At 47.9% G+C, this 15,256-nt stretch overlaps 1 protein-coding gene across 1 annotated transcript in view; it reads left to right on the forward strand.

The window, feature by feature from the left end:
• Positions 1-527: 527 nt before the first annotated feature.
• FSTL1 (follistatin like 1) overlaps positions 528-15,256 on the forward strand; it is a 43,713-nt gene continuing 28,984 nt past the window's right edge. Inside the window, exons 1-2 of the mRNA XM_085236787.1 lie at positions 528-682; positions 780-839. Coding sequence (XP_085092913.1) covers positions 680-682; positions 780-839 — 63 coding nt within the window. The 5' untranslated portion in view covers positions 528-679. The remainder of the gene's footprint in view (positions 683-779; positions 840-15,256) is intronic.

A 15,256-nucleotide genomic window follows, 5' to 3' on the forward strand; every position in this document is an offset into this window, starting at 1 on the left:
AAATGAGTGTTTATATATCAGATGCTCCTTGGACATTAAGACTTTTGATTTGAACTAATGAATTCATTGGACTCGATGATGTTTAAGGTCTTTTCCAACCTGAGTGATTCCATGATTCGCACTTTGTTTCTGCACCAGGCTCTTCCCCTTTGGACAGCCAGTCTGTGCTGCCAGGTCTTGCGTTACAGCCCCTGGGCTGGAAACTCCAAGCTAAAGATATAAAGAGGATCACAGGTATTTACATGCAGAGGACCACTGACAGCCGTTCCAGGTGGGACAGCCCAGCCCACGGCGCTAGGCACACCGCTGTTCCCTCCGCTAATGCTGTGTGGACACGGGCTCACATAACGACTGCAGACCTCCCCGCGTCCCTGCATAACAGCCTACAGCTACGCGCCGGCCCGCCCGAGGTCGGACCACGCACTCTGCTTTGGGACGAAGCCCACTTTCCCCTACAGGGGGCCGCCATCCCACCCCGCCCCGCCCCGCGGCACGGTGGCAGCGGGCGGGCCGAGGAGGGGCCGGGCCGGGGCGGGGGTAGGGGCGGGGGTCGGGCCGGGGGTGGAGCCGCGGGCTGGCGGGTCGGGGCGAGGGGGAGACTTCCCCTTCCCTTGCTGAACGAGCCGGAGAAGGCGCCTCCGCGACTCCTCGTGCCCGGCCGGTGCCGCCAGCCCGCAGCATGGTGAGGGGCCGGCCGGCCGGCGGGAAGTTTGGCGGTGGCGGCGGTGTCCCCTTCCGACCCACGCTCACCGCCAGCCCTCCCCGCTCCTCTCTTGCAGATCTGGAAAACTCTCCCGCTGCTCTGTGCCCTGCTGGCCGTCGCCCGGCTGCGAGCGGAGGTAGGCGGGGGCCGGGGCGGGGGGCTCCGCCGGGCCTCTCCGGGGCCGGATGGCGGCGGGGTCGGGGCTGGAGGAGGGGACGGCCGGCGGGACGGGGGCTGCGGGCTGAGAGCGCCGGGCACGGGCTGGGAGCCCCTTGCCGCTCCGTCTCCCTTTCCTTCTTTCTCTTTCTTTCTTTATTCTTTTTTTTTTTTTTTTTTTTCTTCTTCCCCTCGCTTACTGCAATGACCTTTTTCAGGCAGCGAAAGCCATTAGCCCCCAAACTCGTAAACCCAAAGGTCTGTTGACAGAAAATAAACGGTGCCTGAATTCCCGGCGCTGCAGGCTCCGTAAAAGTGAGGTCAGGAACAAAATATTCGATAATTGTGGCAGGGAAATGTGGAAGTGATTTGGAGCAAATGAACACAAGCTGGGCTGGGGGGGCGGCCGGGCGTGCTCTGCTCGGCGAAGCTGTCCCGGCGGGGGGGACGGGCTGGGGCGGCTTCCCGCGCGCATTTTTTCTCCCTACATATTTCTCCCAGATGGCCGGCCCCGCCCTCCAGCATCGCAGCTTGGCTCCGCACAAAAATGTATAAACACTTCTGGTTTCCTACAGAGAGTTGCCTTTCTCTGCTTCCCAGCCCCGTGCCGCTCTGCCCGCCTCGTGGCAGGGATGGGGAGCGCCCACTGAACTCCCCACGAGCGCTAGCCCCGTTCGACTCCCATTGCAGCCCTTGAAGAAACTGAGGGACCAAGCGGTAGGGTGGGCTGGTGTTTCAGCTGCACGTACCTTGTCATATTGTAAGGGACTTTCTGCTGGAGACATGGCATACTAATGTAGTCAGTGTTTGTGTGCTGTCCTGAAAAAGCCAGAACAGTTTTACCATAAACAAGTTGTGGTCAGTGTAGAGTGAAACCTGAAGAAAGGAAGTGTCAGTAGTGCATCCATAAGGTCACAGAATCATTTGAATTGGAGGAGATCCTTAAAGGGAGTCTAGTCCAACTCTCCTGCAATGAACAGGGACATCTACAGCTGCGGAGCAGTGACAGGGCTCTGAGTGAAGTGTGTTGGAGTCAGTGATTTGCAGAAATGTGGCAAGGATGTATCTGGCTTCTAGTTCCTGATTTCACCAGTGTTGTGTTGACTCAGTTGAAATTTCAGCTGTTTTTCATCTACTACTGTACTCCAGTTTTGAGAATCTAGAAGGTGGCCCAAGTGTAATCATGCTAACATTTCCAAGCTTCAGTGTCCTCATTTATAAACCGAGAGTAAGACAAATGTGAGCTGTTGTGCTCAAAACTGGGTTGTAAAGGCTGATTGGTGCCTGAGCTGATACATTAATCATAGAATCACAAGGTTGGAAAAGACCTACAAGATCATCTAGTCCAACTGTTCTCCCATTACCCTTGCTACCACAAGCCACTAAACCATATCTCGTAGCTCCTCATCCAGACGCCTCTTGAACACTGCCAGAGACAGTGACTCCACCACCTCCCTGGGCAGGCCATTCCAATGCCTGACCATTCAGAGACAAAGTGACTTGGCTGCTCTCAGAGATGATGATCCGTGTGTCAAAACCGTGAATGTTTTGGTTCAATTCCAGTCCAAGTTCAGAAAAACTTCAGAGAGGAGAACTGATGCCTCAAACAACTTTTCTGCTGGGGTTCTTAGATCCCTTGCTGCTGGGTGGTGAGCACCTGCTGGCTTGCAGGAACCACCACCTGGGATACTGGGACCTTCTTGTTGTCTGGGGAAAGTGGGCTGTGCTTCAAGGTGGGCTGCTCGCAGTTAGAGGCACCCTTGGCTGTTAGCCCCCTCTAGATATTCTTCATCACACCCCTGTGTCCCTGGCATTTAGCAAGATTCATGTTTCATGTTTCCCCTCTCCTAGATTTTTGGAAGTGATGGCTCTATTTCTTCTGTTTCTGCTGCAATCTGCACTTAGCGCCTTTCAGTACATTCAGAATATTAACACTGAGCCTTGAGCTTCTAATCCATTTGTAGGCATAACCATATCTGAACATTACTGGCTTTTGTTCCAGGGCTCATTTCTACAATGTTAGGTGCATAATTCAAGTCTTGAAAGAAAGAAAGAAATTGCTTCAGTCGATGTTCTTGGCATGACTTTGTGCAGACTGGAAAATCTGAGACATGCCAAAATGTGGGAGCTTTTCTTGGCCCAGTTCAGTAATAGTCACAAGAGCAATAGATGGTGAACTGTGTGCCTCGGCCAGAGGCCAGCCACTAGCCCCAGGCAATGTGTTGTGTCTCTCTTCCTGGGTCAGACTGTCAGGGGAGGCCATTTGCTGGTATCAGTGGGGTCCTGTGGATGTGAGGCAGTTGTGTTCTCAGCTGGGTCTTTAGTGAGCAGACAGTGATCTGGGGGAATCATCCATCACAACAGAGGAAAAGGCAGAGGCTCAGAATGTCTGATGAATGCATTGCAGGTGAATCGGTAGGGCTGTAACGCAATCGATCAGGCGTTTCCTGCTGGAGCAGTTACCAAGTTAGTGCTGGAAAGGAGTCTGCTCACTGTTGAACTGTGTCCGTGAGATCTGTAGGTTGGTGTGTGGGAACACCACGCTTACACCAGTGTCGTCATACGTCCCATCAGGATACTTGCTTTTCAGCGTGAATTTTGAATGTTAATGATGAGATTTATGCCAGCACAAGTATATTGGTGCAAGCTGTGGGTGGATGCTTGCCAGTTTGCTATTCATTCAGATTAATCCCTGAGACCTGTAGCTACTCCCCTGGCCTATCCTTAACCCATTTCTGGCCAAACGAGGCTGCCTTTGGAAAGCATTCTGTAAACAGTGTGAGTTGATTTAGCTCATTCTGGCCAGAAATGACTGGAGGAGGTGGTCTAGAGGATCTCTTGTCATGAGAAGATCTACTGACAGATCTGAGGGGTTACAACCCTCAGGCAGCACAGTGATGACAAGCATTTGGGACCAGATTTATAACCTTTTCTAATAGTGCGCGCTGCAAACACTGCACATCTGTTGTAACCCTGGGATTAATTTTTTCACCCCACCTCCTTTTCCCTCAGTATAATCTTTCCACACAAAAAGCTGAAAAGAGGTGTTAGGGGCAGAAAAGACCAAGTTTCCAGCCAAGTTCTGTTTGCGTAGCTCACCTGAGCTCTTCCTCTTCATCCAGCTTGACTCCTGTACATAATGACAACCACACTCCCCACCCTCCAGGGTCCTGTGCCACTCTTCCAGCAGAGAGCCTCTGTGCCCTGGAGATGAGGCTGGTTGTTCAGCTGGTCTCCATAAAGCTGGGTGTGCTTCCTCCCATTGGGCTGCTTGCAGGGCTTGGCCAGCACCAACAGCTTGCTTTCATTACGCTTTTCCCACGTTCTTGCACTGATGGAAACGAAAAACTGCTGTCTTAATAAATTACGCTTAATGAATTACAGCCAAGATCCTGGTGTAGTTGCATAGCTCTAGGACAAAGCTGTAATTTGGACCTCAAGCTATTGTTTTAAGAAATATCTGTTTCCCTCTGGAATTTATTGGTAAAGCCTCTGTGATAGTTTTGTCCAGGGCAGTGGAAAGAAAGGATGCTGCGATGCCAGCACACAGGTAACTCAACCTGCTTCTAAGGTTTTTAATGAGTGTGCCGTGGATGATTTGCGAGTTTGGGTGCTGGCAGATAAAGCACATAGTTCATTTAGGACACCTTGTGTTGAACTCCCTGGCCAGGTGCCCCATGTTTCTTTCTACAGGGACCATAAGCTCTGAGCAGCAGTGTGTGTGATGTAAGCTGTGACACAGAAGTGATGTGCAGTGCCCAGGTGCATGTGACACCCTGATGCTGCTCTGCAGATAGAGCTGTGGTTTGCCATTGGGCCTGAGCTGCTTTCTGCAGATTCACTGTGGTTGAGTGAATGACTTTATCTGCCAGGGTGCAAATTCCTTGCTGGTAATTAACATAGGGCTGGCTGAAAGGCTTCTCTTGCCTGTTGCATTCTCCAGCTGCTGTTATTGGTACAGCTGCGTGCCCATCAGGTGGCATGGGGGCACCTTTGATCTTTCTTGTGTGGTATTACATGAGCTGAGGAATGTTTCTCTTTGTGCAGAAGAGAGTTTATGACAAACCTCAGCCAGATGAGTCCTTCAGGCTCACGAGACTCACGTTAACTAGGCTGCTTTAGCTCACACATCCTGTAAGCTAAATGAGATGGGTTCTCAGAAGTGCCTCATATAGCTGGGTTGCAGCATCTGCCTTCACAGAGGTGTCAGCTTCTGCTGCACTGGCATGTCTGAGCTACACCGTGAATAACCAGCACCTCTCTGGAGAGATTAATCCCTCAAATCATTGTCTCCAAGCTTAGCAGCAGAAAAGACTGGAATGCTGTTATGCTCTGAAGCACCTTCCAGAGCCAGCTCTGCATGGCAGACGCTAGGATATATACATCAGCTTTCCCAGAGGCTGCAGATTTTGCCACAGTTGGTGTATTAGGTTAGGTATGAACTGGTTAGAGCAGGAGCTTTTTTGCTCATGCTCTATGGGGCTCTGATTGCAACTTCTAGGCATTATAGTTCTAAAGAAACAAATGGCAAATGAACAGCCCTGGAGGCTTCAGTGCTGTGTTTAAGCACAGATAAATGCTGCATGAGCAGTGACTGCATAGCATTTTCTTTCTGCTTGCTTTGAAATGTGCTCCAGTTTGGTGAGCAGTTCCTTTTGTTCCAGTACACACTGGGCTGAAGACACCAGTCGGCAGTTACCTAAGATTACATCTGTTCTCTGCCATGTAAACTGGCCACCCAGAATTATCTATGAAATCTTATTGTCTGCTCTAACCTGAGATCTCATTTATTACACCGTACCTCTCCATTTTAACAGTGTCTCTACAGTTGCTTGGGGCAGTGCCCTTAGATCCAGGTTTCCCATGACAATGAAGGAAAGCAAGCTTTGTGCTCCAGTGTGCATGTGTGGGATTCCTTGAGACAGCACCCCTTGTGAAGTGCATCACGGGGAACATAATCTCAAAAAAAATCTGGAGGCTCCTTTTGGGTGAACAGGCTTGGAAGGAACGAGAGGTTTGGTGTGGATGACTGAGTAGGTAGGGATTTGGTATCTTCTTAGCTCAGCTGTAGGTAGATCATGTTTCCACTGTTTGACAGGTAAGTACACGTTTTGGCAGAAGAAACTAACTGCTGCTTGAAGGCTGTTAGTCCTACTGGGAGAGGGTACTGATTTCCCTGTGCTTTTGAGGAAAATAACATACGAACCAGGAGACAGAAAGACTTGCTGGAGCTCATCTCTGTATGGCTGTCGCAGGGCAACCCTGTGTGGAGGTTCTCATGGCTGTGTTCTGCTAGCTGCTGTCCCAGAGATGAAACTATTCCTGCTTTCTCTTAATATTGTCATACTATGTGATGGACATAAACAAGATCAAGAGGCTTCAGGAGAATGGATGCTGGCAGAGCTTTCCCTCCTTATTTCTTAATCGGTTTTTCCTCACACTGAAAGATTGCAAGAAATAATGATAGCTTCAGAAGTTACCTACAGCCAGAGACAACTTCTTTGTTTCTTTATCTGTGAGGAGACCTAGGGAGGTAGTAAAAGGACTTGCTGCAGCAGTACCAGTGGTGGAACCGAGACACGAGCCTGGTACTGTCCTCAAGCCTTTCCAGATTGGGAAGGGAAATATCATAGAATATCCTAAGTTGGAAGTGATCCATGATGATTGAGTCTAACCCTTAGCTCTACATAGGACCACCCAAAAATCAGACCATAGGAAGAGAAGAGGGAGTTCAAGCCTTGGATGAGAGGTGAGCAGGAGTGGAGTGACAGGATGGGCCAGCAAAGCTGTCAGCTTCTGCTCGAGGCACATCCTGTCTAAGAAGCCCACAGCCTCAGAGCCATAGGGCCAGGTTTGATTCTGGAGCCTGTTGCTGTTTTCCAACAAGGAATTGATCTCTAGCACAGTGCCTGTGGGGCCCCTGTGTGCTGGAGCAGCCCCTGCCATTTCAGCACTGGTAATCGTAGCCTGGAGCCAAGAGCTTTCTTTCCTTCTGCATGATGTAATGTTTCACATATGTACTCTTTGCTGCTCAGGGACTTTCTTTTCCTCTTGTGTTTTGGCCACTTTTTCATGTTTATGTTTGAGGAAGCTGACATACGAGGGATTGGAATTACTGTCTCGTTTCCTATATGCAGGAAGAAGAGAGTGCCCCAGGGGATTTTTATTATGTCTGGACCGTTTAGTTGTCTGGGTGAGTAAAATTCCTCAGGGATAACCGGAAAAGGTTGTGACCCAGCTCCACTGTGCAGCACAATCATTCAAACCCAGGAGGCTGGAAGATTGAGGTGGCAGGAAACCAAACGCTCACATCTGAGGCTGAGGCTTGAATTTGGCAGAAAAGCCCTTGTGTTCTCAGCTGAGGATGGCACGCTCACTCTGTGTCAGGCAAAAGTTCTGGGCTGTTCCAGCCCCCAGGTAACAAACACTGAGTGCTGTCCACCTCATCTTCCTCAGTCGATACCCCTTCTCTGGCACCACTGTGGTAACTGAGGCACAATTTCTGATGGAGATCCATTCTGCTGTCCCCAGGGCCAGGGACAGAATGCACTAGAGGATGATATGACAGTGAGTAGGATGAGGAAGGAGTACTATTTTTTTTGTTGTTGTTTGTTTTAAATTATCTGATTTATGCCCCGCCCACAATTAAAGCCTTGCACACATGCTTGCAGATGTTATTCCCTGCCGTCCAAGCTGGAGCAGCTAGTGCTTTCAGAGGTGTTTTTTTTGGGATCCTTCATAGCATTTTTAGAACAGACTGATTCTTCCACATAGTATTGCTGTCTGACCAGGGATTAGTTGCTGCTTGTACAACCCAAAGCCATTAGTGTCTTGCAGATCCAGTCTTACACATCCCAGCTATGTAATGTCCCCTTCCTGTTCTGTGAAAAATGATACCGTGCTCTGGAGTATCTCAAAGTCAGTAAGTTTATCTCGATGCTCTTTTTCCATGAACAAGCAGACCATTAATCTTGTTGTTCTGTCCCAGCAATTAGGAATTGTTCCCTGTGCTCAGTGATAATCAGTGCCTCCCCTGTGCGGTTGCACATAGATTGCAGGTTGATGGGGCCCCTCTGCTCTGTGCTGGGCCCACCTCTTTTCTTCATCTAGCTCCCTTCCTCCTGTCAAAGCAGAACATTCTTCCCTGGCTGCCTGAAGAAACAGAGCTTTATGTGATTTTATTCTCTGTGTACTGGCGCCTTTGAAACTCCTCAAATAACTTCTAAACACAACTGCCAGTTTCAGCCGTGTTTAGCAGAAGATATCAGGTTCCTTCGAGGTACTGTGTTCCTTTCTGTTTTGTAAAAATAAAGACTGGTAGAGTAGAAAGAAACTTTCACTGCCCTTTCCAAGGGAAAAGCTCCAGTGTGAGATCACCTTTCACTGTGGACATGAGAGGCGTTTCATGAGCTCCCTTTGAGTGGAGTTTGTACCTTCTTAGTCATTGAACACAATCGGCCTCTAGAGATGAATTTGTAGGAAACACCTTGGAGAACAGCTTCTTGTAGCTCCTCTTTGCACTTTGTGGTTTAACCTTCGCTCTTTGACTTTTCATTGCTGCAAAATTGTGTTGTGGAGGAAACTGAGCCTACGTGTGCTTCATTGGGGAGCACAGGACGTGGTTTGTTACCTGATGCATGTGTATGCATGTACGTACATGCAGAGAACCAACTCTTTTGTAGGGTAACTTGCCAATAACTCCAGCAACCTAGGCCTGGGATGGGAGAGCAGAGCGAAATTTGCAATTGATGCAGGTTCTTTGTGGATTTCTGATTTTCATGGGTGAATGCTGAGTCTGGCAGTAGTATGTATGTAGCCCTAAACCGTATGGTGTCACTGCAGTGCCTGGGCTGCTTCTGACTTGGTGCATGGGAAAGCTGAGGGAATGAGAGAACAGCTGGGCATGAATGTGTCCTCACAAATCACTGCCAAGCTGCTCTGCAGTGCAGCTGCCTACATCCAGGTGCTGGGGTGAGTTAGGATGTCCTGGCTGTAGCCACAAGGTCAGTGGTACACTAGCATTAAACATACAAAACTGTTTGCTTTTTTCCCAGATCAGTGCTTATTTTGCTGTAGAAGGTTGGTGGGGTTAAAGGGGTTTCTGAGCAGATGTGGTTCAGAGCCTATGGCATCAGGAGAATGCAAACAGCTCTCTCCAGGTCTGTTTGTTCTTGCTCCTACCATCACACCATGATTTATATGCAGGCTTTGGGCAAGGCATCTAATTCTTCTGAGCTGCAGTGTTCACATCTGTAAAATAGGAGTAACAGCTGTGCTGTGCCTCACAGAAAGGTTTATGAAGCCGAATGCATTCCTCTTAAGAAAAGTTTAAAGCTCTCAGTTGGAAGATGCAGCTGGCATTGCAGAGCATTATTACCCTTATCAACAACAGTAGCGATAGCCAGGAAGATGGAGACAGTGTTTGGAGCAGAACTGTCAACAAGTAGTTCATTGACAGGCAGTAATGATGAGCCTTTGGCAGGGTAGGCAGAGCTCCCTGTAGCCACAGGGTGTGGATGAGCCTGGGCTCTGGCACAGGGCATGCTTGCCTGCTGCCCCTGACTGGTCTGTCAGACGCTGATGAGAGAGAGGAGATGGGTTAGCGATTTCCTTTGGTTGTCGTGGCAACTAATGGAAATCACTTTTTTTTTTCTTTGTCATATATGAAGGTGTTTGTTAAAAAGAAACAGAGAAATATGTTTCCTAGTTCTTTTAATATTAACTGCTGACCTTGATCTTAATCAGTATGTTATCTCTTTTTCTCGGGAGGCTATGAGAGTTTTTGCACTGGGGATGAGCACTGGCAGCAGGCAGCAGCTGGGCAGCTGGGTCTCTTCTCGAGGCTCTCCTATGAGCATCTGTTCACGAAACAGTGAGGCTGAGAAGCAGATGCCCAAAGTTGCAGGTAAGGCGAGTGCAGTTTGCCATGGGAGTGGATGATCAGCTACTCTGACAAGTTTCAGGCTGGATGAACAGGGAATAATAATGACAGTTTATCAGCCAGTGAGCTGTCAAACTTACTGACATGGTGAGGATAAAGAGCTTTGAGAATTCCAGATTATAGGTCGGGATGAAACTCAACTTAGTATTGTCTGTATTTTGTGTAAACAACAGCCTATCTTGTCACTAAAAAATATGGCTGTCTACCAAATCTACTGATGCTAAAAGGAGCAATTTTTCCCCATTGATTAGTAGATGATAAGGCCATAAGGAGCTATTATGCTTTGCATCTTCTGTCCTCTTGCCTAATGCAGCCCATATATCCAGTTTTGTGATTAATTCCCTTTGCTCTGGTCTCTAATGCATGTCCTGTAATACATCTAGTCTTGATTAAGTAATTACCACAAATGGAAAATGCCACTGCGTTTGGCATGTTTTTGCAGTGGTTAATTATCCTCATGCTGCTGCACCTCATTTCTAGCTTCTAATTGTCTAGTTTTGATCTGTGGGTGGTGACAGAAGAGATCTTCTGTACCATGTGTATATGCCCCATCAGTAAAAGTGTGGTCTGCAGTGAAGATTGCTTTTGGAAAGCTGAATAGTCCCCCTGTGCAGGATCATAGATAGAACCATAGGATCATTAAGGTTGGAAAAGACCTCTATGATCATGTATTCCAACCACAATATGCCCACTAAGCCGTCTCCCTCAGTGCCACACCTGCACGTTTCTGCAGTGACTCCACCTCCTACCTGGGCAGCCCATTCCACTGCCTCACCACTCTTCTTGAGAAGACGTTTTTCCCAGTACCCAAGCTGAACCTCCCTGGCACAACCTGAGGCCATTCCCTCTTGCCTTATCAGTGTTACTTGAGAGAAGAGGCTGAGCCCCACCCTGCCACCACCACCTTTCAGAGAGTTGCAGACAGCAATAACGTTTTCCCTGGGCCTCCTCTTCTTCAGACTAAACAATCCCAGTTCTCTTAGCTGTTCCTCATAAAACCTGTGCTGCAGACTCATAACCAGCTCTGTTGCCCTCCTCTTGACATGCACCATCTTTCTGGCAGTGAGGGGTCCAGATCTGAACATAGTCCTTGAGGTGTTGCATCACCAGTGCTGAGTACAGGTGGATCATTACCTGTTTGCTCCTCCTAGCTATGCTCTTCCAGAGCATCTGCTGAGGGTCCTTAGTCTCCTTGTTCAGATCATTAATAAAGATATTAAAGAGGACTGACTGCAGAAGATGGTTCCCTGGGTCTGCCTGCACCCCTTTCCCAGCCCTTTCATGCTGCCTTGCTCCTGCCCTGTGGTAACAGGGCATCTCCACATCTGTACAGCCATGGGCAATGCAAATTGTACGAAGAGCAACAACAAATCCAGCAGCACACCTTTAGTTAGGTTCATGCTTGTTAACCTAAGCAAGTTGGGATGACCACAGTAGCTGCTGACAGGTGAGGCGTAGGCCCAGCAGCAAGGGGAGGCTGGGTCATTGCATGCTTGCACTCACATACCTCAGCAGATCAGCTTTAGTTTACTGCTCTGGGACCTGAGAGCTGTAAAAGGCTGCATTACTGGCATCAGTGTCTCCATGCAAGCAAACAGAGCACTATAAAGTCCCACATGGATGTGAGCGTGTTCTTGTTTCTCTGCTTAGTGCCCCGTTTCTTAGAGCTAGATAAGCATTGATGGGAGGAACTACTCTCCCTGGTGCTGGAGGGTGTGTCTGTTTATGGGTGTAACTTGGTTTGGTTCACGTGTGGGCATTGGTCCTGGGACTGAGGGGTGCAGCAAGCAAGCTGTCTGCCCTGATTTAGAAATCTCAAGCTGTTACCAGCAATTCTGACCCAAGCTGGCTACATTCAGAGGTGGAGACAGCCAGCTTTCTTGCTGTTTGCTCCACCCTTCTCAGAAAATGATTTTCTAGGCAGCTAACAATACAGGAATTTCTTCCAAGAACGAAGCTTGCTTGCTTGCTGTCCCAAGGGCATGGGTTCTGTTCCGAGATGTGCTTGTACTGGGCTTGCCATGAACTGGGCTGCATCTTGACCTGGGCCTTGGGACACTCTGGTACTTTAAGTGTGTAATTAAAGATTCGGATATGTTTTTTTTTAATGCTCCAACTTTAAATATCTTTAAATATGGATGTTTGAGGTCCTTCTCTTCTCTGAAAGAAAGTAGAAAGTTCTGTGCATTTCTTGTTCTTGAGTCCTTTCTAGTCACACCTCAGGAAGGCTGAGTACACAAGGGTGAAAGTTTGTGCTTCCATGGCTTGCAGGAACCTTTCTGTGAGGCATTCAAAGAGAGCTCATGCACTTTTTCTGTGGGCAAACTGATTGGAACTTTCTTTGATTTTGGTAGCTGATGAGAGGTGAGAGGAGATAGTTTGCTTGTCTTAGGTAACGTTTTCATTCTATGTTCTGCCTCCAGCTCAAAGCCCATTTTGTAATCAAAGCAAAGGGCTACAACTCCTATGTACCCCAGGGCTGTGGTTTTTAAACTCAGAGCCAAACATTCTTGTGATGTACATCTTGAAAGAGGGGTTTTACAGGGGGTGCTGTGGATAAAGGTGAGCAGCTCCTATGCTGTGGCTACGGCTCCCTCCTCCACCTCCTCTATTCTGGCTTCTGTGCCACCAGGCAACTGAAAACTGAAACATGCTCCAAAAAAACCACCACCACCAACAAAAAACCTCAAGCTGATGCAGGGAGGGATAATCTCTCAGCTTTTCATTCATTGTCCCTTCACAGGCTGAGCTCAGGGAGGGGAAAGGGCAGGACCGCCTCTGCAGCCATGGCTGGAGACTATCTCAGGACACAAAGCTGAGACTTAAGGCAGGATATGGGTGCTCTCCTCTCAGGTTCTGTCTGATCCCTGCATCCAGTGGATGTCCCATCTCTCCTTCCCACCCCATCGCAGGGCTGAGCTCACCTGGGTTGTGGCAGATGAGTCACAGTGCGAGGCTTGAAGGCTGTATGAGAGGAGGAAGACAAGGAGGTGCTTTCTGCTCTGGCCCATCCCCTGCTACCCTCAGGAGAGAGGCCTCTTTGCTGGCTGATCCTTCCCTTTGAAACGCAGAGTGTTGACTCATCCTTAGCAAACTGCTGTCCTGATTATGTCCCCTCACACAAAAACTGTGTCTTTTTGTGAGAAGTGGTGGCTCTGGATCAGGGCTGTACTTAGGTTTCTGGACAGTGCAGGGCTATGGGGCTATGACCCTCCACCCACCCCAACACTATCCATCCTACTTATCTTCTTTTACAGTCAGTGCTCTGCATTGGGATTTAAGGAATGTGTGTACAACTGTCTTGGCTTTAACAACTAGGGCTTCTAATTTAGGCAGTGGGTGTTCACACAGTAAGCACCAGAAGTCACAAGTTTGTTCCTTCCTGCATCAGTCCCATTCTGCAGCATTATGTGTTCCTAAGTGTTTGCTGAAAGCAGTAGAACATCTTGGGGAGAAGTGCCTGTGTTTGCTTCATTATTTTTTATGAGATTTAGCTGTTAAAATTTAGGCACACTGTGTACTGCCAGCAGCTATCCCAGTGGTAATTTAGGCTGATCCCTCTGCAGCTGCATGGCTTCCAACAAGGAAGGAAGAAGGGGGAAATGACAATGTCTTGGCCGAGACAAAGGTACAAAACTCAGGTGATATGAAGAAATGCAGTAAATTCCATGCATGGACCATGTAGAAGTAAGTATGTCTCATGGGCTGTTGCTTAGTGTGTTATGAGGAGGGGAAGAAATTACAAGATTTAATGGGACATTGATTCAGCTGAAGGAGCAGGGTCCCTATGGTAGAGCTGTGCTGACATCCTGGTGCTTTGGAGGATATGAGGCTCCTGAAAGTCATTAGTGTGGGCTGTCACAGAGGGCTTAGATTTGCATATCGTGGAGGGTTAAACTTGGGGCAGCTGAGGTGCTTAGTGATCATAGATGCTTGCTCTTTCATTTGGCTGGAATTGCCATCATGCAGCAGGAATGGCTGGGCAGGTTGCGAAGTGTGAATTGACAGAGTAAATTTGGCTTTACGTGGGAGAGGAAGCAGTAAGCAATGACATGCCGGGTGCTGCTTCACCACCTTTTAGCTGTTCTTGCTGTAGAGTGAGCGTTTGCTCTTAGAGGGGAGATGCAAGCAGCTAGAAACAGTGTCCCTTTTATAGACTTCATTTGAGTCTGTCGCTGCACCCTGAGCTTGATGCTGCTGGCTGTGATGTGAAGGGCTTCTCATATTGCAGTCCCTTCCCAGAGGCTGAAACTAATCTGTGTGTGTTTCATGGAGTTAAGTGCAAGAGCAAGCAATGCTTGCTATTGGTAAGAATTTGGCAGTTCCTGTGGTAAGTGAGAATTAGTGTCAAGTCTCCAAGAGAGAAAAGCTATTGCAGATCAGCACAGATGCGATACCCACATGTGTTCTCTGTAAGATACTTGGCCCTTTTTGGTCAGGGCTGTTTTCTTCTAGGTTATTGAAATGACTCACATCTTACAAGTACTGGAGCACTCAGAAGAAAAGGAAGGATGTGCAGTCAGCAGCTAGATTGGCAGAGGCTGTCATAAAGATGTTAAGGTGCTGTGAATTCTAGCAAATTGTTCATTGCAGGCTACAATTATTTACCTTACTTTGCTATTGCCATAGGCTAAAGGTGTACGTGCATGCCATCCTTCAGCTCAGTGGGATGACTTTTTAGAGCTGGTATGTTAAAAGCTGTCAGCATGCTGGGTACACTTCAAAATCTCTACACCTTCACACTGTCTGGGCACTTGGAAAGGAAAGACTGGGAGGTATGGCAGCTTTTATCCTAGGAGAGCTGTGAGACCTGCAACGAGGAGCTGTTTGCCCTCCTTTGGGTAGGGGTGGTTTGTTTGTTTTCCATTTTTATTTCACACTAAGCTAGCCCAAATTGTTGAAGATCCAAAAAGTTTTATTCAGAAAACCAATCAAGAGATTCTACTCAAAAACTGAAAGGCAGAGTTGTGTTACCAAATGTTTCATTGCACAACATTAGACTTCCCATAATTGCAACACCCTCAAGATGTCCTGCAGTATATCCACATGTTTATCGTGGTTTAATACGTTATTATAACATCAGTGATACTTACGAAATCACGTGAGGGAAAACAGATTGTGTTGTATTTGTTTCCTACAGCCTGTACATTTGTACAAGTAGCATCTAGTATAACTTTGTTAAGCACATCCAGTGCAGTATCAAGTGCATGAGAATAGTGTCCACACATACGTGATGAGGTCTACTTAAGCAATTTGTTCTCAGTGTTCAAAAGGCTGCCATGGATTTCCTGGTGTGCTTGAGTCAAAGCCAGCTCTAGGAGCACGTTTTAATAAATGCTCTGGGTGTGTAGATTTCCTGGGTTTTCTAAAATCTATGTTGAAAAAGAAAAGCTTTTGTCCCTTCTGAGTTTCCTATCTTCTTTCTATGCATACCATTTTACCACTGAAATCTCTCC

Source organism: Meleagris gallopavo, chromosome 1 (assembly GCF_905368555.1).
Source record: "Meleagris gallopavo chromosome 1, MGAL_WU_HG_1.1, whole genome shotgun sequence".
NCBI lineage: Eukaryota > Metazoa > Chordata > Aves > Galliformes > Phasianidae > Meleagris > Meleagris gallopavo.